The sequence below is a fragment of the Mustela erminea genome, chromosome 6 (genome assembly GCF_009829155.1).
Source record: "Mustela erminea isolate mMusErm1 chromosome 6, mMusErm1.Pri, whole genome shotgun sequence".
Lineage (NCBI taxonomy): Eukaryota > Metazoa > Chordata > Mammalia > Carnivora > Mustelidae > Mustela > Mustela erminea.
In genome coordinates, this window is record NC_045619.1 from 101,886,458 (window position 1) to 101,913,813 (window position 27,356).

General features: G+C 42.3%; 2 protein-coding genes and 1 non-coding gene across 5 annotated transcripts in view; 1 reads left to right on the top strand and 2 right to left on the bottom strand.

Moving 5' to 3' along the window:
* The window catches only part of NCAPD2 (non-SMC condensin I complex subunit D2), a 29,717-nt gene extending 13,221 nt beyond the window's left edge, over nt 1–16,496 (bottom strand). The window contains exons 1-12 of one of the 3 annotated variants that reach the window (XM_032348998.1): nt 15,845–16,496; nt 14,821–14,970; nt 6,049–6,124; nt 5,711–5,769; nt 5,055–5,233; nt 4,629–4,771; nt 2,388–2,515; nt 2,192–2,315; nt 1,877–2,024; nt 645–842; nt 186–320; nt 1–88 (exon numbers count right to left, since the gene is read on the bottom strand). In XM_032348998.1, the coding sequence (XP_032204889.1) occupies nt 1–88; nt 186–320; nt 645–842; nt 1,877–2,024; nt 2,192–2,315; nt 2,388–2,515; nt 4,629–4,771; nt 5,055–5,233; nt 5,711–5,769; nt 6,049–6,124; nt 14,821–14,947 (1,405 nt within the window). In that variant the 5' untranslated portion in view covers nt 14,948–14,970; nt 15,845–16,496. Of the gene's footprint in view, nt 89–185; nt 321–644; nt 843–1,876; nt 2,025–2,191; nt 2,316–2,387; nt 2,516–4,084; nt 4,166–4,628; nt 4,772–5,054; nt 5,234–5,710; nt 5,770–6,048; nt 6,125–14,820; nt 14,971–15,765 lie in introns of those variants that run through there. The other 2 variants (XM_032348997.1, XM_032348999.1) reach the window with 2 other exon arrangements.
* On the bottom strand, nt 5,306–5,634 carry LOC116594647. The gene has a single exon (XR_004287356.1). It is a non-coding gene; the product is annotated as a small nucleolar RNA U85 (small nucleolar RNA).
* Nucleotides 16,497–16,581: 85 nt separating the features above from the next.
* Nucleotides 16,582–17,974, top strand: MRPL51 (mitochondrial ribosomal protein L51). Its single transcript, XM_032349016.1, has 3 exons — nt 16,582–16,816; nt 16,901–17,011; nt 17,658–17,974. Exons 1-3 carry the CDS (start codon nt 16,738–16,740, stop codon nt 17,852–17,854), a joined length of 387 nt encoding a protein of 128 aa, XP_032204907.1. The 5' UTR covers nt 16,582–16,737; the 3' UTR covers nt 17,855–17,974.
* Nucleotides 17,975–27,356: the final 9,382 nt, after the last annotated feature.

The following is a 27,356-nucleotide window of genomic DNA, read 5'->3' on the forward strand; positions in this document are numbered from 1 at the left end:
AAGCAGCTGCAGCTTGTCTCTGGGCCCTCATCTCTTGTAATTTCTGGGTTTCTTTCTGCAGTGGTCCAGCAAGGTCATTGTCACTAAGCTACAAAGGTCAAATGAGTTTCAGGGCCACTAGTCACAGAATTTGATACCTGTTTCCACTTAATTCCTTCTCTTTTGGGTAGGTCAAGCTTACTTACCTTGCAAGAAAAGGGATTATTGGCAAGAAAACTGGCCAGCAGCTGAATGGCATTTTTACATACTAATACCGACTTGTCTGCCAGACGTCCCACTGCTAGGGCCACCACTGCTTGGAAACGTGTCAAGGGGAGAGCCTGCGTGGGGCAGGGAGAGAAGGGTGAGCTCACATCCCACATCAGCCATTCTGCTCAAGTTGACCTTGAAGTACCCTCTAACTAAGCTCCCCAACCCATTCTAAAGAAACTTTTTTATGGGATATAAAACAGTTTCTCTTTGTAGTGGTTAAGATACAATGTAATCCTTAAATGGAGCCAGGCATTCTTGTCCTTGGTAGAGGAAGACCTTTATCACTGCCAGTAACAATCCGAATCCGACTCTACTGTGGGACACTGGATTCCTTTGTTCTTTGGCCTGTACACAGAGTACTGTACATTTTTACCATGCAGAAGGTTAGTCACCTTCTGCTGGACAATTCGGGTAAAGAGCTGTAAGACACGGCTCCGCACAAAGGAGTTGACGTCATGGCCATGGGCTTGCAAGGTGTCCAAGAACTGGTCTCTGGTGTCTCGGGCTGCTTCTTCCAGCTGATCACCATTCAGAACCTGCAGGACCATCTCTGCCATGGCTGCCAGCACAGCATTGCGCATCATGTAATTCTAAGAGAGGGAAAAAGAATTGGTCTGAGGCACTGCACTTCAGTCCTAACTCTCCTTCCCCAAACTCTTGAGCCTGTCCAGGCACAAAGAAGTGGCAAGGCCTTAAGTTAAGGATAAGTTTGCTTCACTATGAATTTTTCTGGTCAGCTGCTTATGTATTCACCCCTGAGGCCCCTGGAAGGGGCTGTGTCTGCTCAGAGGAGAAAGCAGGGACAAAATAAACAAGAGCCCCCAATATTTTTTTCCCCATAAGCCTCATCACATCTACACACATTTGAAAAACATTCATTCCTACCCTTCATTGGAGGACTCAAAGCTTTTGGTCCTTACTAATAAAACACTGCCCACCCCCTACATGTTACTGACAAAGAATGAGACACGGGGACGTACAAATCAGCCCTAGGGTGCCAAGCAAGTCCACTGCAGAAGCTGGTGAACAGGGACTGGGGTTTTGCCAGGCCAGGGGCCAGAGAATGGGGTCTCGCACAAGAAGTTAAATTAGATTAGATTAGATGACTGAGTAGACTGTTTTTGTCCTTGACGAAAGGACAAAAGAGAATGGGGTCTCGCACAAGAAGTTAAATTAGATTAGATTAGATGACTGAGTAGACTGCTTTTATCCTTGACGTTCACCTAGAAGTGCCCTGCATCAGTCTGAGAGGCAATCAGGCAGAAAGAATGGAGAGGTGGCACTGTCTGGAGTGTGTGTAAGCTAGATGGTAGGAAGAATGGAAGGGGCTTTGTCCTGAGGAAGGGACCCCAAATCACAGCCAAGTGACTCTCACTAGATCTAAGGTGTGGAACTGCCATCCCCTCCATCAGACCTGGATAAACCCAAATGATACTAAAACGGGGATTAATCAGTGGCTCTTTAGTCAAATAACTATATCTGCTTCTCTGTGGGAAGAAACTGCCACCGAGTTATGCTTACATAACCCGACTTCAAGGGAAAGCCGTCTTCTTGTTCTAAGAAACAGCCTTTCAGCAATGGACTTAAAATCCCCAGAAGAATTGATCCCTGGGGGACCACGTACCTCTCCATCCAGATGATCCAGCAAAACACACACGCTGGACATCAGGATGGCTGGGATGCGTTCTGCTAGTTCTGTCAGGAAGGCTGCAAAGCCCTTTGCCCCTGCAGGGTCCCGACTCAGCTCCTGGGGACACTTCTGCCCGATCTCTCTATGCAGGGAAGCAAACACAGCCAAAACAAGATAATTCAGTTCCTAGTAAGGGGAGGTAAGACTGCTATCTCATGTCTAAGAAAGCTATAGTGCACAGAGAACTTCCGATCTTTCGGTATCTTCCCCCTGAGAAAGAGGAGAGTTAGAAACTTAGAGAAGAGTCACCTTACAATCTCCCCCACTATGCTCTTCATTCCATAATCAGTTGCCCACAGGCTCACAGCTGCCACCAGTACAGGGGCCAGGTGTTCAAAGTGCTGCAGCATCTGGATGATCTTCACCGTGGCACCTGTGGATGTACTAAATTTGAGAAATTATAGGCAAAATGGGAAACGTGGGGCAAAGCAGAGGGCTAACTTACTGAGCATATGATTATAACGTGTCAAGGCGACACCGAGCAGGCGCGTGATGGCATCCCGGGTGGGGCGGTTCTTCTGGTGACTAATGGTGGGGTTCTCTAGGAGGCGGTAGCAGCAGCCAGTAACCAAACTGGGAAAGGAAGGGAGAGAGATGATGAAGTCAGGTGTGTGGATTCCATTCCACTGGGGGCCCATCTTCATTCATTCTCCCTTTCCTGCCCCCAAAGTTAGCTGCTTCTAGCTTTCTTCATTCTATTTTTTTTTTTTAAAGACTTTATTTATTTATTTGACAGACAGAGATCACAAGTAGGCAGAGAGGCAGGCAGAGAGGGGAGGTGGGGGAAGCAGGCTCCCTGCTGAGCAGAGAGCCCGATTCGGGGCTCGATCCCAGGACCCCGAGATCATGACCTGAGATGAAGGCAGAGGCTTAACCCACTGAGCCACCTAGGCACCCCTTCATTCTATTTTTTAAATATATTTTATTTATTTGAGAAAGAGTGAGAGAGCAAGCATGAGTGGAGGGAAGGGTCAGAGGTAGAGGGAGAAGCCCACTCTTGAACAGGGAGCCTGATGTGGAGCTGGTTCCCAGGACCCTGAGATCATGAACCCAGCTGAAGGCAGATGCTTAACTGACTGAGCCACCCAGGAGCCCCTTTCTTCATTCTATGGATTACCTTCTACACCATGTTGCTCTGCTGACTCTAGATAGGTGCTGTCTTTCAACTAGTTATGATGCCTACATAGAACCCAAATATATTATAAAAGGTAGGAGAAAGTAATCAAAGACTTGTCATGGTTAATCCAGTCCTCATCTGGATCAACCTTTTAGCTGCATTGGTTGCAGCTGACCATGCCATTCTCCTGGAAACACACTTCTCATCTGGCCAGATGCCAGACTCCCTTCCCCAGGGTACAATAAGGATTTCTGCTCTCCTCTAGCTATGCTTACTGATTTAGTAATCTCATTCAGTCTTGGGGCCGTAAATACCATTTATGTAGATACACTGTATTCCCAATGGCTATCCTAGCTCAGACTTCTCTCCCATGCTCCAGATTTGTGAATTCAACATCAGAGTTGGACAACATTGACTGGATGTCTGAGAAGCACCTCAAACTTTATATGCAAACCAGAACTTCTAATTGTCACCCCTGAAAACACGCTGCACAGCCTTCCCCATTATTTCAATGACTGCCAACTCTGTTCTTCCAAAAGCTTAGGCCCAAACCCTGGGGGCTTCATCCTTGACTCTCCCTCAGACCTCACACACATCCATCAGCTCATCCTGTAAGCTCTACCTTCAGGAAACAGGTACAGAATCCATGCACTTCTCCCCATCTCCATTGCCATTCCTGGCTTTAAACTCCCACCATCTCTTGCCCAAGTCACTGCAATAGACCCCTAACTGGTCTCCTGCTTTCTTTCCTTCCCTTCATAGTAATGACAGTAACCGGAGCACGATGATGCTGTTAAAGCCCAAGTCGGATCACCTTGCCGCTCTGCTCGGAATCCTTGAGCAGGGCCCCACGTCACACTGAGAAGATGCCAAAGTCACAAAGGGCCAAGGAGCTGCACAGTTGCCCCTGCACTGCCTGTGGGACTTCACAGCCTGTCCCTCTCACCGGCCCCGCTACCCTATCTCCAGCCTTGCTGCTGTCACCTGTACATACCAGATACACGCCCTCCATGGGGTCTTGGTACCTGCTGTTCCATTGCTCCTTTCCTTGCCCTTGTTATTCCTCCAGATCCTCTCATGGCTCACATGGGCTCCTCTGGGTCTTTGCTCAAATGTCACCACCTCAAAGAGGTCTTGCCTGAATAGCTGATTTAAGATCACAGCTCTGTTCCATCAAACTCCCCATCCCCTCTTTTCCTGTTTCCACAGTAATAACCTATAAAACACACCATATATTTTACTTATTTTAAAAATCATCTTCTGCTCTATAAATAAACTCTAAGAGGGCAGAAACTTTTGTTTCCAGTGCCTGTCATAATACAGCCATGCACCCAGAAGATGGTCAGTAAATACTGTCATCAATGAATACACGGGCATTAAAGATGAGAAATTCATGGCAGTTCCTAACATTTGTCATCCACTTCCTAACAACTCAGCGTGACGAGTATACTTCTACATGTTATACAGACTCGAGGCATGAAATGACATATTCAGAAAGAAGACATATCTAGCAGCAAGGTCTTCCCTCCTCACAGCTCACTATTACCTGGAGCCATCTCAACCACCCACCTGACAAACTCCTCCTCAATTACTGAATGGTTCCACAGGTGACGAATGTCCAGCTGGAGCAGCTGTGTTAGAAGCTGAAGAACTGGCTGCCTTTCTTCTTCCCAGTCAAAGCCATGGGCGGTCTTGGCCCGGGCTTTCTTCCCCTAAAAAAGAACCATATGTACATTTAAGGGAAAATAAGGAAACAAAGTGGGTCACTATCTGCTAGTCTGAGTGCCCAAAACTACCCAGTACTGAGACGAGGTAGAAACGAACACAGAAGACATAAACAAATTCCAAAATATAGAAGAGCTTCTTGTCAGAGAAGGATATGCTATGATACTTTTGAGTACTTCCTCATATACTCTAAATAAGGACAGAAAGGACTCTCAGAATTGTTCCCCTATCTCCCCATCCTATCTCTCCAGGCCAGAAACTCCAAATTACCTTCCCAAGGTCCAAGTCCATAAGGCTTGTCTGGCTGCTCATGGTCTCAAAGGATTCCAAGAGGCGTATCAGAGCATAACAGTTCATTTTGAGAGCATTTAGGTGGGCGCTCCTGACTGACACACTCAAAGCTTCATCATCCAGGACAGTGGGAAGTTCCTGGGAATGACGGGACACCACTGCAAGGGACAGAAGAGTCAGCTTCATTCACTTTCCTCATACATCCTGACTTCAAAACACCCAGGAATTGCAGCCATCAGATTACCAAAGATCTGTGTTTCATCTCTCAGTGGTCACAACACAAGCCAAGTCCTTTGGGACCCCTGACCTCGACGCCCTGAACGTGCCCTGTCCCCACTCTCTCGCTCCAACCATCCCAGTTTCTCTCTGGTGACTAGAAGAACCGCCTCTATTAAAGAGGGGTAGTTCAAGAGTAGGAAATAGTTCTTGTTGGTCTGCCCTTACAGCGAACACACACAACTCTGTATTGTCCACCAAGATTACAGACCTTAATAGGTCAAAGGTCCCCGGGCTTAGCCAAACCAACTGAATCACCACAGCCTTGATATCATCACATGGCTGATCAAATGTAGGAAACAGTTAGCGAACAAACAGTGACAAACACCTTCCATCCCCTACCCCCGACCCATAAACACCTTTTATCAGGAATTCCAGAGTGTCTTCCTTGAGGCCAGGATCTATACTTCGAAAGTGACTATGAGGGAAAGAAAGTGTGGGGGGTGAGACAGGAAACAGCAGAGCCCATTCTAGAGCAGATCAAACCTGAAGAATCTAATACTTAAAAATATCTGTGAAATTGGTAAACTGAATAAATGCAGTGTTAAGTTGGGGTCAATGCTCATTAGTAGAGATTTCAGCACCCAGAGCCTTTACCAGTGAACCTGTAATTTGGAATTTCAGGACTAACATGCAAATTTAGGGTCAATAGCCAACAGTTCTTAAACTACCAGCCAGCCATGTGCGTTGTACTTACTGTAGAATGCTGTAGACGGTATCAAAGTGCTCCAGCATAGCCAGCGGCCCCTGAGCACGGAAGGCAGCCTGAAATGCTATAAAGATGAAAGAAACCAATTAATACAGACAGGAGAGGTCTTTCTGGTAAATTCCACCCATAGTAGAAAATTGAGTTAATTACTTTTATTGGCTGAATCACGAAAATAGTTCATTTCGAAGTAACCTATTATAATAATAGTAAATCTTACATTTGTCCTGTTTTATAACGAAAGCCTTACTTGAGTTTCATTACATCTCTAAGTTCAATAAAGCATTTGGTATTATGTCTATTTTAGGGGAAAAGGAATTAAGTCTCCGAGCAGTTGTGTGACTCGTTCAGTGTAGTCTCTCTCTTTTTTTTCATTTTGAAATTACAAAAGTGGCAAAAAAAAATACAAAGTTCTTACACTTTTCACTCTAATAGTGTTAACATCTTATATAACCACAGCACAAGAATCTATCCTAAACTAAGAAATTAACCTTAACTCGATGTTATTAATGAATCTACAGACCTTATGTGAATTCCATCAGTTGTTCTATTTATGTCCTTTTCCTGGTCCAGAATCCCACCCAGGATCCCACAGAGCATTTATTTGTCATGTTTCCTCAGTCTCCTCCCATGTTTTTCACAGTCTTGACACTTTTGAAGTATGCTAGTCAGTTATTCTACAGAATGTCCCTCCGTCTGGGATTGTTTACTATTTTCTCATGATTAGACTGAGGTTATGCATTTTTGGCAAGATGAATGCAGAAGGGAGGTTGGGTCCTTTCAATGCATTCTACCAAGAAATACATGATATCAAAGCCTTATTACTATGTTAACTTTGACCCCTTGGCAGTGTTTGCCAGGTTATCTCCTCTGTAAAGTTACTATTTTCCCCCTTTGCAGTAATTAAGTATCTTGTGGAGAGATACTTTGAAACTGTGCAAATATCTTGTCTCTCATCACATTCTGCCCACTATTTTAAGCATCTGTCCATGATTCTTGCCAGCCATAATTATTACTGAGGTATTTACTATATGGTGATTTGTCTTTTTTCTTTCTCTTTAAAAGATTTTATTTTTATGTAAGCTCTACACCTAATATGGGGTTTGAACTCACAACCCCAAGATCAAGAGTTGTATACTCTCCCAACTGGGCCAGCCTGGTGCCCCTGTATGCTGATTTTTCTTTCTCCATCATTCCTTCTACACTTACTAATTGGAATGCCACTCAAAGGATGAGCTGTCCCTTCCCCCTCAATTATTTATTCAAATCAGAGTAGACTCATGGATATTTCTTTTATTCTGTTTTAATCCATTCCTCCTACTATCTATTTTGTTTGCTCAGATTATCCCATATTTGACCACTGGGAGTTCCTTCAACTTGACTTGTGTCCTTTCAACATGCTCCCTTCACTTTCACTCTCCCAGTTTCTTGTACTATAAGATGTTTCAGGCTCATCTGGTACTTTCCCTGGCCCAGTCTTGGAATCAACCATTCTCAGTAGAGTCTTGGTTTCTTTTATGGAAGTCTGACATCTAGGAACCAAGTTTGAGGAACTAGTTAGGCCTACTGCTATTGGGAGTATCATAGTTTTTATTTAGGCCCTCTCAGCAGAGAATAGGAGGCATGTGTGTGTATATACATATCTCCCATATCTATTTTTATTTGTGTATATATTAAGAACATGAGTTCATTTACATATTTCCTTAATCCTGGTATAAATATAAAAGAATTTCAGAATTTCTAACCTAAACACTTATTAAAAAAATTTACTAACTTAGATTATAATAATTGTGTTAAGTTCTTCTTTCCAGAGTATATAGTCAAACTACTACTGGTCTTCAGTTATGTAGGTTAGTTCTTTTCTTCCCTACTTTGTAATGTGATTATGTCAGACACTTGTTTGTAATTGTCCCTCAGAATAATATACTGCTTAAAATATAACTAACTAATGAAGAGTTGTACTGGTCATGCAAGCATGCTTAAAGATGACCCTAAGAAAAACCTGTACTAGCAGCAGGCCTCTGGTGGAGAGGATGATACATGTCAGTGGAAGCCAAGCAGCTGGGAATCCCTGCCCCATTCACGGCAGAAGGCTGTCTGGCTTCCATTTTTAGTAGTCTCCCGTAGGTCAGAGAAAGCCTCCTGTTAAGGTAATCCCTGTAAGTGCATTTGCTCAACTACAAATCCAGGCTGCTGGACCAGACACACCTTACTCCTCTTCTTGTTTACCTCTAAGACTTGTAACCAATATAGGACTCACATTCCTTCTTGTTTCCCTACTAGGCCTATGGCTATTGTATAACCTTCTTTTCTTCTCCTTTGTTGTTACCTTGTGTCTAATAAATGCCAGACTGAAGAGTTGCTCCAGCTACAGGCCTTCCAGCTGTCTTCCCCTGCTCCCTCTCTCTTACAGCTGACTTATTTGTGCCTCATTCTTCTCTCATGCCCCTTAGGAAAGTGGCACTTGTTACCACTTTTTATTACATTTTGAAAACACAGGGTCTTTTGATTCTCAGGTCCAGTGCTCTTTTCATCCTGATCGTATTGTTTCTAGATAAATACTTCAGTATCAAGGGGAGTAGAGTCGAATTATGTCTTACAACATGTAGGAGTGGCAAGGCAGTATGGGGATTAGGTTTTTTTTTTTTTTTTTAAAGATTTTATTTATTTGCCAGAGATAGAGAGAGAGAGTACATACAGGCAGGCAGAGAGGCAGGCAGAGGCAGCAAGTGAAGCAGGCTCCCTGCCGAGCAAGGAGCCCGATGCAGGACTTGATCCCAGGACCTTGGGATCATGACCCGAGTCGAAGGCAGCGCCTTAACCAACTGAGCCACCCAGGCATCCCTGGAATTAGGTTTTGAACCAAGTTGTACACCAAGCTCTTTCTGAGGAAGGGGAAGAAAGAATTCACCTTTTCTCCAATACTAAATTGGTTTGCCTTGAAAGTAAAACCAGAATCTTGTACTCTAGGTATCGCTGCTGTCACTGACCTGATTCACTGTAGTGTTAGGACGTCCAACTACATATAAATACGCTGTGATTTTTTTTTTTTAAGATTTTATTTATTTGACAGGGATAGAGAGCGCACAAGCAGGGAGAGGGAGAAGGAGAAGCAGACTCCACACTGAGCAGGAAGCCTGATGTGGGGCTTGATTCCAGGAACCTGGAATCATGACCTGAGCTGAAGGTGATGTTTAACCATCTGAGCCACCCACAAGCCCCTTTTCTGTAATTTTTATTTTATTTTATTTTTTTCTGTAATTTTTAAATAAGCTGTCTTATTCCTCCAGTTCTTACAGCCTCCCTAGCTCTATAATCATAACACATTCTCCTCTTCCTTTATACTTCTTACCCTATGCCTCTCTGACTTTAGTAGATGACGGTTTTCCACTTCATCAAAAAGAACAAAACCCAAAGCACAGGTTCTCACTTATCCTGCTCCCCTGTCAACAAGCCCCTCTATCAACATCTTCCCATTCTTCTTTTTTTTTTTTTTTTTAAAGATTTTATTTATTTATTTGAGAGAGAGACAGTGAGAGAGAACATGAGCGAGGAGAAGGTCAGAGAGAGAAGCAGAGTCCCCGTGGAGCTGGGAGCCCGATGCGGGACTCGATCCTGGGACTCCGGGATCATGACCTGAGCCGAGGGCAGTCGTCCAACCAACTGAGCCACCCAGGCGTCCCAACATCTTCCCATTCTTTGCTTGAGTCTCAGGCAAAAAAGTTTCTCTCATCTAAAACTAATGTGTCTCACTGCCCCAAAGATTTATCTCCTCTTTTTCACCTTTGCTTTTACCCTGTTGAGGATGTGCTCTTATCCTGACAACAGGCTCAGGCCTCCCTTTAAAATAAATAAAACGAATATGCTCAATACCTTTCATTTGACCTTACTATCATATCCCTTTTAAATTGTGTCTCCTCTTTCAATTTCCTGAAGTCTGTTTCTGAGATTTACCAATATAACAACTATTCTTCTCAAAGATTACCAACTACCCATTTTTCTTTTTCTTTCTTTCTTTCTTTTTTTTTTTTTAAGATTTTATTTATTTATTTGACAGACAGAGATCACAAGTAGGCAGAGAGGCAGGCAGAGAGAGAGGAAGGGAAGCAGGCTCCCTGCTGAGCAGAAAGTCTGATGCGGGGCTTGATCCCAGGACCCTGGGATCATGAACAGAGCTGAAGGCAGAGGCTTTAACCCACTGAGCCACCCAGGTGCCCCCCAACTACCCATTTTTTCATTACAATCAGTGATTTTCTTGGTCCATATATCTCTTTAATTCTTTGAAGCATTACCCACTGATCTAGTCTAGAGTCAGACTAGTCAAGGTTTACATTTGACTTGAACATTTATCAGGCCAAGCTACTTAGCTTACTAAGTCTGTTTCCTCTTCTCTAAATTGCGTGTAATAAAAGATCACACTTCTAGGGCTTTTCAGGATGGTAAAGGTTGAGATAATCCCCGCGAAGAAATCAGAACAATATTAAGCACACATATCTATCTATATTGTATGCACAGTATTTCTGCTTGAGGCCATATCACATATTTAATTCTCTGTTCTGCTTTTTAAAATTTAATATTACAATAAGCATATCATAAAACCTTTGTAAATAATTTTTAATGGTCACATAATATTCCACTGAATGCATGTATCCTAATTAATTAATTTTTAGGCATTGTGGTTTCTTTCTTTCCTTTTTTTAAGTAGGTTTCATGCCCAACATGGGGTTTGAACTCATGACCCTGAGATCAAGAGTCATATGCTCTACTGACTCAGCCAGGTGCCCCTATTATTAGACATTATGGTCTAATTTTTTCCATTAAAATTCACAACACCGGGTGAGCTATCAGTTGGTTAAGCATCTGCCTTTGGCTCAGGTCATGATCCCAAAGTCCTGGGATAGTCATGAGTCAGGCTCCCTGCCCCGGACCCCTAAAATTCACATGTTTATTCCCTTGGCAAATCTGGATTAAATACAACTGACTGCTTACTCCATTCGTGTAACCACACAAATAAAAATGGCTTGACAAAATACACAATCATGCCGCCTATTCTCACTTTAAACTTATGACCATCAATCTCAAGTGGACCCTTAGTACTTCTTGCTAAGCCTACTACAAATTCCCAGGCCTACTCACTTTCCTCTAGGCAATTATTTCCTATCTTTCCTTTGCTCAGAAGATCAAGAACTTCTTTCCCAGCTCCCTTCCAGTTAAAGGGTTCACTCCTATTTCAGGGAGAAAATAGAATCACACAGAAGAGAATTTCCAGTTGCCCCGAGATCTGTATCTTCCTGCACTATCTGCATCTGTGCCCATGTACCCTGCCTTTTCTTCTGCTGCTACGGATAAACTGTCCCATGCTCTAATAAAAACATCTCCCACTGTGCACTGGATCCCACACTCTCTTACCTACTACAGATACTGCCCCAACGCTCATCCTCTTCCCCTCCTGCACCATCAAGCTTTCTTTCTCTGAGTGCTTTCATTCAGCACACACACATGTAATGCCACCCATCTTACCAAAAAATCCTCCCTCAATTCTATCTCCCCATCTACTACTACTCCATTTCTCTGTTCCACATTAAAGCAAAACAACCAGAGTTATCTAAACTGTCCTCCCATTTTCACATAAAACTCTTTCATTTAGGCTTTTGCCCCATCACTCCTCCGAAACCGCCTTCCCCAACACTGCAATAGCCACATTGCAAAATCCAGTCATTAATTTGCAGGTAAGCTCTCCCTTTCTTTCTTTCTTTTTTTTTTTTTTAAAGATTTTATTTATTTGACAGAGATCACATCAGGCAGAGAGGCAGGCAGAGACAGAGAGGAGGAAGCAGGCTCCCTGCTAAGCAAAGAGCCCAATGCGGGGCTCGATCCAGGACCCTGGGATCATGACCTAAGCCAAAGGCAGAGGTTTTAACCCACTGAGCCCCCAGGAGTCCCAAGCTCTCCCTTTCTTTTTGAAATAGTCTCATCATTTAGCCTCCAGGTAGCACCTCTGTTCACTTTCTCCCTCAATGACTGGCTGTTAGTGTCTCCTACTGCTTTCTTCTCATCTTCCCAGCTTCTACATATTGGACTGTCTCAGATCTTATGTTTTTAAGTTGCTTTTCATCTCTGTCTACATTCAAGTTTCTTGCTTTAAATGTCCTCTACATGCTCAGTATCAGACCCCAAATATATACCTGCAGATGGCATGTCTCCCCCCAACTCCAGAACTCTACAACCAACAGACTAAACCTGCTCCTCTCAGGCACCTGGGTGCCTCAGTCAGTTAAGCATCTGCCTTCAGCTCAGGTCATGACCCCAGGGTCCTAGGATCCAGTCCCACATCAGGCTTCCTGCTCTGCAGGGAGTCTGCTTCTCCCTATGCTCCTCCTCCCACTTGTTCCCTCTGTCTCTCAAATAAATAAGAATCTTTAAAAAAAGTAAATAAACTTGTTCCTCTTATATTTTTCTCCATTTCAGTGAATAGCATCGCCATTCTTCCAAAAGCCCTGTCATGCTAGATTCTTCTTTTTCTAACCCTATAAATTCAAGCCAATCCATTAATAGTCTTGTTTGCTCGACTTTCAACATCTGTTCAGTACCTAATTTTTTATAATTACCTCCACTGCTATCACCCAGGCAAGCAACCTGGTACTACTGTATTAGTCTTGCAATCAGTCTCCCCCCTTCTTCCCTTGCCATTCACACTCTCTATTCAAAACAACAGTGATATTCCTTAAAAAAATATTTATTTACTTAATTTATTTGGCAGAGATCAAAAGTAGGCAGAGAGGCAGGCGGGGGGTGGGGGAAGCAGGCTCCCTGCTGAGCAGGGAGCCCAATGCAGGGGCTCGATCCCAGGACCTTGAGATCATGACCTGAGTCAAAGGCAGAGGCTTTAACCCACTGAGCCACCCAGGCACTCCAACAGTGATATTTTTAAAATGTCAGACCATGTCACTCTTCTGCTCAAAACCCAATGGCTTTCAAACTCATTCACACTGAAGCTAAATCCTTAACACGACCTGTAAGACTCTAGATTAGTACTTCTCCAATTTAAATGTGCATCTGAATTACCTAGGTATCTTAAAAAATTGATTTTCTGATTCAGCAGTTCTGAGTTAGAGCTTGGATTTCTGATAAGTTCCTAAATCATGATTCTAATGTTGCTAGTCTGAAGACCACACTTGGAGGAGCATGACTATAGAGGAATCTGGATCACTTCTCACCTGACCTCTTTTGCCCTAGCTTATTCCACTCCAACCAGATTGGCATTTTACCACCTCAGATCCTCAGCACTGGCTTTTGTCTCTGTTTAGAATGCCTATGAGAATTGGCATAGTTCACTTCTTCACTCTTTTTTTTTTTTTTTTAAGATTTTATTTATTTATTTGACAGACAAAGATCACAAATAGGCAGAGAGGCAGGCGGGGGTGGGGGGAGCAGGCTCCCCTCTGAGCAGAGAGCCCGATGGGGGCCCAATCCCAGGACCCTGAGATCATGACCTGAGCCAAAGGCAGAGGCTTTAACCCACTGAGCCACCCAGGCACCCCTACTTCTTCACTTTTAAGGCCTCTGCTCAAATGTCACCTATCAGAAATCCTTCTCTAATCATCCAACATAAAATGCAGTTCCTACTCTGCCACACCCTATCTTTATTTTTTTTTTTAAAGATTTTATTTATTTATTTGACAGAGAGAGAGTGAGAGAGCGTACAAACAGGGGAAGCAGCAGAGGGAGAGGGAGACGCAGGCTCCCCATCAAGCAAGGAGCTTGATGCAGGACTTGATCCCAGGACCCTGGGATCATGACCTTAGCCGAAAGCAGATGCTTAACAACTGAGCTACCCATGCGCCTTGTGTCACATCATGTCTTGTTTATCCTCCTTATATTTCTCCCTGGCACTTCTAACCATCTGACAAATCCCATATTTATTTATTCCTTGTTGAGAACATTGAGAGAAAGAACTTTTCAACTTGTATGTTTTGTTCACTGTTGTATCTCCAGTACCCAGAAAAGTGCCTGCCTGACACACAGTGCATCATCAGTAAATACCTGTTCAACAAATTAAACAATTTGTTCTTGTAGAACTTATAGTTAGGGTTCTAGACACCAAAAGCAATGTAACTGTTATAAAAACAACAACAACAAAACTCTAATAGTGATTATCTATTTAAAAAATGATGCACTGGGACACCTGGGTGGCTCAGTTGGCTTCTGGCTCAGGTCAGATCCCAGGGTCCTGATAACTCGCTAATAGGCTCACTGATAACATATAAATCGCTTTGTTCAGCTCTAGGCTTCAATGGATAACTGCATTGTACATATACCGTTCAGTGTTGCAGCTATATGTGTTTGTTTGTTTGTTTTCCCCCATTACTACGCTCGTGGAAACAAGAGATCTAGACTTTAAAAAATTTTTACCTAAAACAGGTCAGATCAAGTCCCACTCATTCTGAGAAAGCTACCTTCTCCTATAACCTTTAAATCCACCCAAACTTAATTTTGGGGTATGATAAGAGATAAAGATTAAAAATAAGTTTTTGTCCAAAGAGTAGCCACATACACTCAGACTGTTTATTGGATAATTGAGGAAAGGAGGTCAATGTGTACATTCTTCATGTAATAATACATCCCAAACAATGCTAGGAAAAAACAGTGACTAGGAAAGATGTTCTTTGTCCACATGGAGCTTAGTGGAGCAGACAGACAATATAATCACATATGGGATGGTTGTTTTGAAGTGCTAGGCACAGTAGCAGCATGGGGTCTTACCTCTAAGCTGCGATGGAAGATTTCTGATGGACAATATCTCTTGCACAACATACTGATTCACCCCTCCACTTTTCAACAACTCCTCAGGGGATAGAGGCAGACGGAACTCATACAGTTGGGGAGACATCTTTCTCCCACTGGCTCACAGGGCTGTAACCCAAACAGCAAATAGGTTAGGGTTTATATCTAAGGCCTGTCTTTTCATCTGGTTCTGTTATTCCTGCCCCTTCAATATATGATGCTTATATCAAACTTCTATCAAGCTGGTAACATTACCTCAGAAGACGTGAGATCAACCCTGGACTAGAATCTAATTCTAGTTGTGACTCTGCCACTTGGTCATGTCACATAATCCGGCGAACCGCATCTGCAGTTCTGGAGTTACTTATCTGGAGTTACTTATCTCTGATTATTTTACAAAGTTGCTCTGAGGATCAAATGAGTCAAGGGCTATGAAAATGTTTACAGAGCTGTAAATTGGTGTATCAATGCATCAAGTTAGCATTATTATTTCCGTTGTTATGGACAAAGTTTAACACAGAGACCGTCTCACCCGAGGCCAGGACAGTGGGCCAGCATGGGTTAGTGGGTGCCCTCGCCCCAGAATAGGAGTATTAACATTTAATACATATTTGTTTACAATGTGTCACGTACTTGGTGGGCTATTTGAATACATCATACCTGATCTAGTTCTCCAAATACTAATATCAAGGAATGCATAGTAATATAACCCAATTTACAGATGAGGAAATTGAAGCTTAGAAAGTTAGGCGATTTGCCCATATTCCATAGCGGATCTGTAAAACGTACTGTTTCTACTACATCTTACCCCAAGGATATACGCACGGAACTTCCCGCCTCTCCTACCCGGTCTAATACCGCGTCATACTGCCCCGAGCCCAACATGCCCAGTCTCTCATTCCCCGCCGCCCATTAATACCACACCTCAGAACTCAGCCGTCGCTCCTCCGACTCAGGTCGCGAGGCGAAATGAAGGGAAAAAGACGGAGTGCACAATACGCACCAATCAGTACCGCAGCTCTCGAGCGGGCAGAGAAACCGGCCAATCCCCGGTAGCAGGAGGCAAAAACCCGCCTCAGAGCCAGGCGCCGCGCGGGCAAAGCCACAAACGTGGAGTTCAAATCTCAACGGCCGTTAGGAGGCCAATCGCGACACTCACTGCAGAAACCGGCCAATCACTCCGCAGGAGGCGGGAAGCTGGGCCGCGTTGCGGACGGAGGGGCGGGGTCTGGATCCGGCGTCCGTTCCCCTCGTCTGGCGGCTGCCGGGTTCTCCTCCGCTTCTAACCGGGAATTGGTAGCGTCCCTGGGCTAGGGCTCACTCAATCATCCCCCCAGGACAGGAGGCAAGTCCAAGCCGGGAGTTTAGAAGGCTTAGGCAATAGTCCACGTTCCGCCATCGCCTCTGCTGTGTGACGTCCAGCAGGTCACTTCACTCTGAGCCTTACATTTCCTCTCCAGTAGAAAAGGGGTAATAAAAACAGCTACAGCGCAAAACCGCTGTGAGGCACAGAAAAAGGAAGCTCGGGGTTCCAGGGTCTGCACCTTCATCTCCCTCACTGTTGAGGGACAACCCAGGACAGGGAGAATTTTCTTGAAATTCAGTTCGGGGGCCTCCCAGGCAGCCACGAGACTAGCGGCTCAGTCGTTCCGACGCTCCCAGACTTCTGCGGGCGAACCGGAAGCACCGGGAAGGGGCGGGGCGGGAGTTTGTCCGGCTTCGTACTTTGGAACCAGGAGGGCGGGGCCTATGGCTGGGGAAGGAGGGGCCGAGGCGGGGTGAGGCCCAAGATGGCTCCCTCCGTCTAGTGCCCTCTGACGCTAATGCGGAAGGTCCCTGTCATCTCTTTGAAGGCCACGTGCGACGCTGCGCTGTTGTGGGGGAGAGACGAGAACAATGGCAGGGAGCCTCTCTTTGGGGGCAGGAAGGGTCCTATGGGGCCGGGTGCCCTTGGCCTGCATAAGCTTCTCTCTGGGTAAGTGACTCATACAGAAAAATGCCCGAGAACTGCTTGTTTTGTAAGCAGCTCATATTCATTCCATTTCTTCCCCATCCCTAGGTATTCCTAGAATGTTCCATGTAAGGCTCACCCTTCCTCCTCCCAAAGTGGTTGATCGTTGGAACGAGAAAAGGGCCATGTTCGGGGTGTATGACAACATCGGGATTCTGGGTAAGACGTGACTCTGCGGCATAGAATCTCAGAATGGCAGTTGTACCTTAAAGACTTTTTTTGGACCAGCGTAGGAACGGTACCATGCTCAATAGTAAGAGCAGACACGTGCGTGTCTATTTACGTTGTGTAGGGTGCTGTTACTTCTTAGAATAACTTTTTCACTTTACAGCCAAGGAGCCTGAGGCAGAGAGACATTGTGTGATTTTCCCAAAGCTAGTAAATGGCAAAATTTGAACCCCCAGCAACTGAACAGACTGGCTCCAGAGACTGTGTTTTTTGTTTTTTTTTTTTGTTTTTTTTTTAAGATTTCACTTATTTATTTGACAGAGAGATCACAAGCAGACAAAGAGAGAGTGGCGGGGTGGGAGTGGTGTGGGGAGCAGGTTCCCTGCTGAGCAGAGAGTGCTATGCGATGGGGGGCTGGATGCCAGGACCCTGAGACCATGACCTGAACGGAAGGCAGAGGCTTATTAACCCACTGAGCCACCCAGACGCCCCGAGGCTGTGCTCTTGATCATGTGGTATAATGTGTCTTTTCTATAGGTGTAGGTCAGGGAAATGGCAACTTTGTGCTGAAGGCTTAGCGGGTGGAGGCTGGCTTCCCTCTTGTCTTGGAACTAATACCCTCTCTCATATTACACAGGAGACTTTGAAAGGCATCCCAAAGAACTGATCAAGGGCCCCAGATGGCTTCGAGGCTGGAAGGGGAACGAATTACAACGTTGTATCCGAAAGAAGAGAATGGTTGGAAACAGGATGTTCCTTGATGACCTGCACAACCTTAATAAACGCATCAGTTACCTCTACAAACACTTTAATCGGCATGGAAAGTATCGGTAGAAGAGAAACCTGGGAACTGTGGAAGAAGCACATCTGTAACACAGAGAAGGGGAACAGTACTTTTCCTTATAAGGAAAGGAATTTGTATGCTCTCTGTAATAAAATGGGGCTTCTTTGGAATCTGTTATCCTCATACTTTATTTTACTCTAGTTGAACTTTTACTTATTCAGGTAGACTATGAAGTCTGACTCATCCATAAGTCTTATAGTCTTAGGTTTGGACTTAACCACCTGCCCTTTGCAGACTAGCCATACCTATAGCTTTTAAAAAATAAAAATTATTATTATTATTTTTAAAGATTTTATTTATTTATTTGACAGAGAGAGATCACAAGTAGGCAGAGAGAGAGAGAGAGAGGAGGAAGCAGGCTCCCCGCCGAGCAGAGAACCCGATGTGGGACTCGATTCCAGGACCCTGAGATCATGACCTGAGCCGAAGGCAGAGGCTTAACCCACTGAGCCACCCAGGCGCCCCCAAAAATAAAAATTATTGTTTGCACTTTTTGACATTTAGCCCTTCATGTACTGAAAATGGTAACTTTTGGTTACCTCATAATTCTGTTAAGTTAAATGTGTTTTAAAAAACACTCTCACACTGGTGGAAATGTAACAGATAGGATTATGCTTCTGCATTCTCATCAAAAATATTGGGTACCTCTTCTATAGGAAGAACAAAATGTAATAGATAATATTAAACAGAAAATAAATAGTAAATAGAATATAGCTTTTGTAAAATATTTTGTAGATAGAAAATAGCTTTTCTAGTTAGGGAATAAAGATTTATTCTCACATGTACACTTCATTCTGAGGCATTAAGGACCATATAAATGGTTTACATCCTAAGCCTGACTGATCGTCAGAATCATCTTGGTAGTTTCACAATTTCAAAAGCCTGGTCCCTGCCTCCAAAGATTTATGATCTGTAGAGCTGAGCTGAGTCTTGCACATCTATTGTGTGTGTGTTTTTTTTAAGATTTTATTTATTTATTTGTCAGAGAGAGAGGAGCGAGAGTGAGCACAGGCAGACAGAGTGGCAGGCAGAGGCAGAGGGAGAAGCAGGCTCCCTGCCAAGCAAGGAGCCCGATGTGGGACTCAATCCCAGGACGCCGGGATCATGACCCAAGCTGAAGGCAGCTGCTCAATGAACTGAGCCACCCAGGCGTCCCTATGTTTTTTTAAGACACATTTTAAAAATGTATCCTATATATGATGTAAAATTTAAAATTACTGAAGTGTAATAAAGTGAAAAGTTTCTAACAGACTGTTTTTTTGTGCTCCTTCACAGAGGTGACCACTCTTTTTTCCCAGAGGCAACCATTCTTAAAAGATTCTTTTTAGTCCTTTGGACATACAGCGTGCATGTTCAAGCTTATATTAACTATATAAGTCCTTTGAGAAGAGTAGCATTCCATACTACTATTCAGTACCTTTCTTATTTACTTAGTATAACTTGGATATTGTTTTATATCCTCACATCTATACCATAATGTTTTACTAGTTCCATTTTGATAGCTAGTTAGATTGTTTCCAGGTATTTACTTATTCAAAGTATTACTCCCCTAGTTTTCAATAATTCTGATTGAAATCCCTCAGGTAATTTTCATTAGCCATGTTTGGAAACTTCTGACATGGAGATAAATGAGCTAGATAAGAGATTGTATTTGGCCTAATCAGGAGAGTTTTCCTAGAAGAGGACAGGGTTTCAGTAAGGGGAGAAAGAAGTGGAAGAAGTGGTAGAAAGTTTCAAGCAGGAAAAAGAAGAGTGCTCAATGGTGCATATGACCCAGCAATTCCACACCTGTGGGGTATATACGCAACAGAAATGAAAACATGTTCCTACAAAAACTGGTACACAAATGTTCATAGCATTGTTATTCAAAACAGCCAAAAAAGAAAGAATGCAAATTTCTATCAACTGATGAATAAAGAAAATGGGGGGTGGATACGTAGGTGGCTTAGTTGGTTGGGAGTCTGACTTCAGCTCAGGTCATGATCTCAAGATCCTGGGGTGGAGCCCTATGTTGGGTTCCACACTCATCCGGGAGTCTGCTTCTTTCTCTCCCTATGCCTCTCACTCTGCTTGTCTCTCTCTCTCTCAGATAAATAAAATCTTTTTAAAAATGTATATCCAGGGGCGCCTGGGTGGCTCAGTGGGTTAAAGCCTCTGCCTTCGGCTCAGGTCATGATCTCGGGATCCTGGGATTGGGCCCCGCATCGGGCTCTCTGCTCAGCAGGGAGCCTGCTTCTCCCTCTCTCTCTGCCTGCTTCTCTGCCTACTTGTGATCTCTGTCAAATTAATAAATAAAATCTTTAAAAAAAATGTATATCCACACAATGGAGTATCATTCAGCCATAAAAAAGAATGAGTTATTGATACATACAACAACACGGATGAACCCTGAAAACACTATGGGAGATAAAGAAGGCAGTCATAAAAGACTTATATTTATATGAAATGTCCAGAATAGGCAAATCCACAGAGACAGAAAGTAGATTAGTTGTTGCCAGGGGACAGGGTAAGGGATGATGAATGAGAGATGACTGCTGACAGGTATAAGGCCTTTTTTGGAATGATAAAAATGTTCTGGAGTTAGCAGTAATGGTTGCACAACCTTGTGAATACACTTAAAATCACTGTATACCAAATGAGTGGATTAGATGGGATACAAATTATATCTCAATTTTTAAGATGGGGTAGGAGACTTGATTTATTCCTAAATTAAGCTTTATTTTTAAAATAAAGGTAATACATGCATATAGTTAATCAAAAAGAAGGGAAAATGGGGCATCTGGATGGCTCAGTTGGTTATGTGTCTGACACTTGATCTCAACTCTTGTCTGAATCTCAAGGTAGTGAGTTCAAGCCCTGAATGGAGCCTACTTAAAAAGGGAGGGGGGGGAAATGGACAAAAACATCAGTCCCCTACTTCACCCATCTACCCTCCAAACTACCTTTCTCTAATGAAATGCTTTCACTTCTTTAAAAATTTAAATTCAATCAATTAATGTATAGTATATTATTAGTTTCAGAGGTAGAATTCAGTGATTCATCAGTGTTAAATAATACCCAGTGCTCATTACATCATGTGCCCTCGCTAATGTTCATCATCCAGTTAACCCAAGGGCTTTCACTTCTTTGAATTATTCTGGTATTTATTATCATAACTTGAAATAATATGCCCTACTGCTCTTTATGATTTACCAGCTTTAGACTTTATTAGCTTCCTGTTATGAAAGATGAAGCTTTAGCCCTCCATGATTATCTTAGTTGATACAGAAAAGGGAGTTTAAAGATTCAACTCATATTTTAAAAAGCCTGTTAAACTAGAAACAGAAGTTAACTTGGCAAAGATTATTTACAGAGATCAGCAACAAATATTTAATGAACAAGTATTCACTTTAATATCAGCAACAAGGGGCACCTGGGTGGCTTAGCGGTTAAGTGTCTGACTCTTGATTTTGGCTCAGGTCATGATCTCAGGGTCGTGAGATAGAGGCTCATCTCAGCCTCCATGCTGGACACGGAGGCTGCTTAAGATTCTCTCCCTCTGGGCGCCTGGGTGGCTCAGTGGGTTAAATATTCTGTCTTTAGCTCAGGTCATGATCTCAGGGTCCTGGGATAGAGCCCCACCTCAGGCTCTCTGCTCAGCACAGAGCTTGCTTCCTCCTCTCTCTCTGCCTGCCTCTCTGCATACTTGTGATCTCTGTCTGTCAAATAAATAAATAAAATCTTAAAAAAAAAAAAAAAAGATTCTCTCCCTCTACCTCTGCCCTCTCATCCCACACCACCCCCCCCTCCAAAAAATCAGCAACAAGACAAGGATGCCTGCTATTACTGCTGCACTTTAAGTTAGTACTGAAGGTCCTAGTCAGTGTCATGGAAGGAAGAGAGGGAGGGAGTGATGAGGAAGGATGTGAGGGAGGAAGGAAGGAAGGAATCGAGGGAGGATGGAAAAGAGAGAATGGATATGAGGACTGAAAGAAAAGAGATCAAATTGTGGTCATTTACAAATTATATTATTTTCGTTGTCTAAAACAGGAATCTTTAAAACTTGGGGCACCTGGGTGGCTCAGTGGGTTAAGCCGCTGCCTTCGGCTCAGGTCGTGATCTCAGGGTCCTGGGATCGAGTCCCACATGGGGCTCTCTGCTCAGCAGGGAGCCTGCTTCCCTTCCTCTCTCTCTGCCTGCCTCTCCATCTACTTGTGATTTCTCTCTGTCAAATAAATAAATAAAATCTTAAAAAAAAAAACACTTAAATCTAAGTGAGAAAAAGAAACAGAGTAAGATTTAAAACATCATGTATGTAATTAAAAGTACATGAACAGAAAATAACGTATTTTGCAAAAACACAGAATTATATGAAACAATTTATTTGATTTTTTAAAAGACTTTTATTTATTTATTTGACAGAGACAGAGAGATAACAAGCTGGCAGAGAGGCAGGCAGAGAGAGGGGCAAGCAGGCTCCCTGCTGAGCAGAAAGCCTGAGGCAGGGTTCAATCCCAGCATCCAGATAAGGAGATGGAGACCTGAACCCAAGACAGAGGCCCAACCCACTGAGCCACACAGGCCCCCTGTCAAATAATTTATAATGTCTATGGCTATGGAGGGGAGATAGAGGAAAAATAAATTTAAAAAAATGAAATATCTTTTGATGGATAAGTAAAGATCATGTGGTCTCTCAGAAAAATAATGTTCTATTTTTGTCTTTAGGGTGATTTATATTCTAAGAAACATTTATTTCATCCTGTTGGTTTCTTAAACTTATCAGTGTTTATTTTAACAGGTCAAACTTTACACACCCTCAAGTACCTTTTGATATTCTCACCACCTATTACACAATCATGTGTAACATACATGTACAATATATGTATGTTTGTTGCTGATTTGGGGTATATAACATAAGGTACTTCAATATAGCTGTACATACTAGTTTTCTGGGGCAGCCATAACAAAATACTACAACTTTGGTGGCTTAAACAACAGTAATTTACTGTTTCATACTTCTAGAGGCTTAGCAGTCTGAGATCAAGATGTCAGCAGGATTGGTTCTTCTCAGGGCTATGAGGGAAAAATCTATTTCATGATTCTCTCCTAGCTTCTGCTGGTTTGCGGGCAATCTTTGGTGTTCCTTGTTTTGTAAATGTATGAGCTTGATCTCTGCCTTCATGTTAAAATGACATTCTCCCTGTGTGTGTGTCTCCAGATTTCCCCATTTTATAAAGATACTAGTCATACCAGAGTAGGGCCCACTCTACTTCAATATGACCTCATCTCTAATAATTACATCCGCAACAATCCTAGTTCCAAATAAGATCACATTCTGAGGTACTGAGGGTTAGGACTTCAACAACAACAAAAAATTGTTTAAAAGATTTTATTTTTAAGTAATCTCTACATTGAATGTGGGGCTCAAACTCATAACTCCAAGAGTGAGAGTCACATGCTCCAAAAACAGAGCCAGCCAGGTGCCCTGGGACTTTAACTTAAAAAATTTTGAAGGACACGATTCAACTCCTAACAAGAGTCTTCAGTCTCCTAGATATATATATATAGAGAGATATATATATCTCTCTCTATATATATCCCACTGGTATATATATATCTACTAATATACATACCACATTCTTTTGCTTTTGTTGTTAGTTCTTGAAATTCATGATTCCTTATAGCTTCAGCAGATTTTCCAGATTGGATTTTGGAAGAGGAAGCCAGTGGCCTCTATAAGTTATCTTGTCAGGAATCTAGATTTACACTTCTCAATCCCCTCCTTCCTTATGGTCTCCCCACCCCCACTCCTCTTCATCAAAATTATCTCAGGATTTTGGCTTAAATCAGTAGGTCTACATTACCAGGACCACATCAATATTGCTTGCTACTTAGTGTACAGTGGAATAACTTGTGTTTCTTATTTAAAAACTCTGTATCTTTATTGAGATATAATTTTCCCAATTCAATGGCTTTTAGTATATTTGCTGGGTTATACATCCATCATCGCACTTAATCTTTGAACATTTTCATCATTGCTCCAAAATGAAACCCTATATTCCTCAGTTGCTATCCTCAATTCCCCTCCCAGCTCTAGACAGCCATTAACCCACTTTCTGTCCCTATAGATTCTTGCCTATTTGGGATATTTCATCTAAATGGAATCACACCCTATTTAATCTTTTGTGACTGGTTTTTTAAACTTAGCATAGTACTTTCAAGGTTCATTCATGTTGTAGAATGTATCAGGACTTCATTCCTTTTTATTGCTGAATAACATTCCATTGTATGGATATACCATACCATATTTATCCATTTATTAGTGGGTGGACATTTGGATTTTTTTTGTTGTTGTTGTTTAACTTTTTGGCTATTCTGAATAATGTGACCTATGAACATTCATGACAAGGTTGGTTTTGTGTGGAGATTTTTTAAAAAAGATTTTATTTATTTATTTGGCAGAGAGAGATCAAGAGATCACAAGTAGGCAGAGAGGAAGGCAGAGAGAGACAGGTGGGGGGGAAGCAGGCTCCCTACTGAGCAGAGAGCCCGATGTGGGGCTCGATCCCAGGACCCTGAGATCATGACATGAGCCAAAGGCAGAGGCTCAACCCACTGAGCCACCCAGGCACCCCTGTGTGGGCATTTTCATTTCTCTTATGTATATACCTAGAAGCGGAATTTCTGGGTCACATGGTAACTCTGTTTAACTGTTTGAGGAATTGCCAACTATTTCCCAAATTGGCTGCATTATTTTGCCTCTCTACCTGCAGTGTACAAGGGTTTAATTTCTCCACATGCTTGGCAACAGTTGGTATTATCTGTTTTTGTTTGTTTATTTGTTTGTTTTTTCCACTATAGTTATCCTGGTGGGCATAAAGCAGTATCTCACTTTGGCTTTGATTTGCATTGCCCTGATGGGTGATGATGTAAAGCATTTTTCTTGTGCTTACTGAACATTTTCTTATCTTCTTTTGAGACATATAACTACATTTTCTTTTAAGACTTTTATAGTTTTAGCTCTTACATTTAATTGCGGAGGCCAAGAAAAACAAAACTGTACCCACCTCGAGTCTAGCCCTGACATAAGTACAGCCATCTTGACAAAGCAAAAGCTGGCACCTTGCACCCCCTCTCCACCCACTCCCCTCCCCTCAGTAGTATGTGTGAACAAATAGTTAACTTGCAGAGATCACAATCCTGCAAGACAGGAGTCTCCCTCAGTTTACAAATGTCCTAGAGATTTACAACAAAGAAAATTAAATTTCTTCTAAACCTAAATCTCACTAACAAGGATGCTTGATAGAAGGAATGTGACATTCCACCAGGAAACTCCCAACTGTCTTCATGTTAGTGTCTTATTAGAGGGAAAAATGGCCTTGGCTTGATAATAACCAGGCCTCAATATCCTGACAGTCTTCTTTACCCTGACAGCCCTTCTGAACACCCCCTTTGTCCTCACCCACCGCTGAGTCCACCCCTACTCTGCCTTTAAAAACTTTGGCTGTAATCTGGTTCAGGGTCCAAGTCCCTACTCCACTGTGTTGGGTATACTTGGGCCCAAGCTTAAGCTTGTCAAATAAACCCTCGTGTGATTACATCGGTGTTGGCTCCTCGGTGGTCTCTCAGATGTGAAAACTCAGGCATAACATAAGTTTTTGATATATTTTGATTTAATGTTTGTGTATGGTGAGAGGTAGGCATACAAATTCATTCTTTTGCATGCTGACATCCAGTTGTATCAGCAACATTTGTTGAAAAGATTATTCCTTCTCCATTAAATAGTCTTGGCACCCTTGTTGAAAATCAATTGACATAAATGTGAAGTAACTTCTATTTCTTATTTAACTTTTTATTTTTCCTTGAATAATTGCCTTTTTTTCTTTTATATAATTTTCTATGTATCTAGCTCTAATTTTTTCCCATATGTATCATCAGACCTATAAAAATACTTGTTCATATTATTTTTCAAATATTTAATATGTCAGATACTTTACCAGTTTTTTTCTCTGGAGACTTTCTTGCAGTTTTTTCTATACTCTTATTTAGGACATGTTGTTTCTGGGTCTGTGGCACAGCTACCATTCCAAGGATTTTCTTTCATCTGTTTTATGTGTGGATCCAGCATTCCATTCCCTAAATCTATGGCCTTTCTCTTTCTTGTTTGCCAAAGCACATCGTCTAGTAACCTCCTTGAAAAGAGAGGTAAGGGTTTGATGCTGAAAGAAATCTGTATTCTACTTTTTGATATTTATTTATTTTATTTTTATATTATCCTATATTGATAGTTTGGTTGGTATGGAATTCTAGATTAATGATAATTTTTCTTCAGAATTTTAAAGGCACTGCCACATTGTCTTCTGTCTTCTAATACTTTATTGAGATGCCATTTTGATTCCTATTCCTTTTTCCACCCTTTTTTGAATTCTTTTAGGATCTTCTCTTTTTCCCTAACATTCTGATTTCATAAAAATGTGTCTTGATGTGCTTCTATTTACTTTGTGTTGGGCACACAGCACATTATTCAATCCAGAAGGATTTGTTCAATTCAGGAAAATTTTCTTGTATTTCTCTTATAATCCTGTTTTCTCATTTTATCTCATATCCTGTTTTCTCTTTTTTTGAACTCCTATTAGTCAGACATGGGACAATTTGGCTTGATTTTCCAACTCTTTCTTATTTCCTATTTCTATCTCTGCTGGCTCTTGCTCTTAGAACCTTGTTCCTTATTTGTTTGCAATTTTTGATCACCATTTACATTTCTTGGAACTGTATCTGTGGAAATTCCCCAGGGCCTGGATTGATGATGAGCTCATCTGGAGAGAATTGCATTGCTTCCCGCCTGGTGCTTGGTGGCACTATTAACCTAAAACCAATTTAAATTCTTACCATTTTGTTTTTAGGATCAACAAAACATTTGGCAGAAAAGCGATGCTTGGCGTTATAAATTCTTTGCTAGTACTTAAAAGAAAAAAAGGTAAAAGATCTCCACTAGGCACCTAGGTTCCAGACAAGCAATTTTCTATAGCGTCCCCTAAGGCAGTGTGGGTGTGAGTATACTTTAAATCCACTCTTCCATGACAATATAGGGGTTCTGACTTTATGGTGGGGAACTTCTGTTAGATTTCTAACCCTAGAAAAGCCCTGAGCTCTGTCTCCTCTGCCACAGTGGCATTCAGTGAGGCCATCAACATACCTAAATTCAACTTTTGAGGAAAGTCCATAAGGCAAAACTAGCTTACAGTGTTTAGCTTATCTCTCTGAGTACCAGCTTTAACTTACTTTTTGGTCACACAATCTATATTTTCTTGTCAGCTCATAAAAGCATTTAAAAAATAACCTTTTGAGGCAAAAAATCTAGAATAGCTAAAACAATCTGAAAAAGAACAGTAAAGTGGTAGCAATAATTCTATATGATGTTAAGGCTTACTATGTACCTATAGTAATTAAGACAGCGTGTTATTGGCAGAAGGAAAAAGACACACAGATCAGTGGATCTGATCCACTGATCCC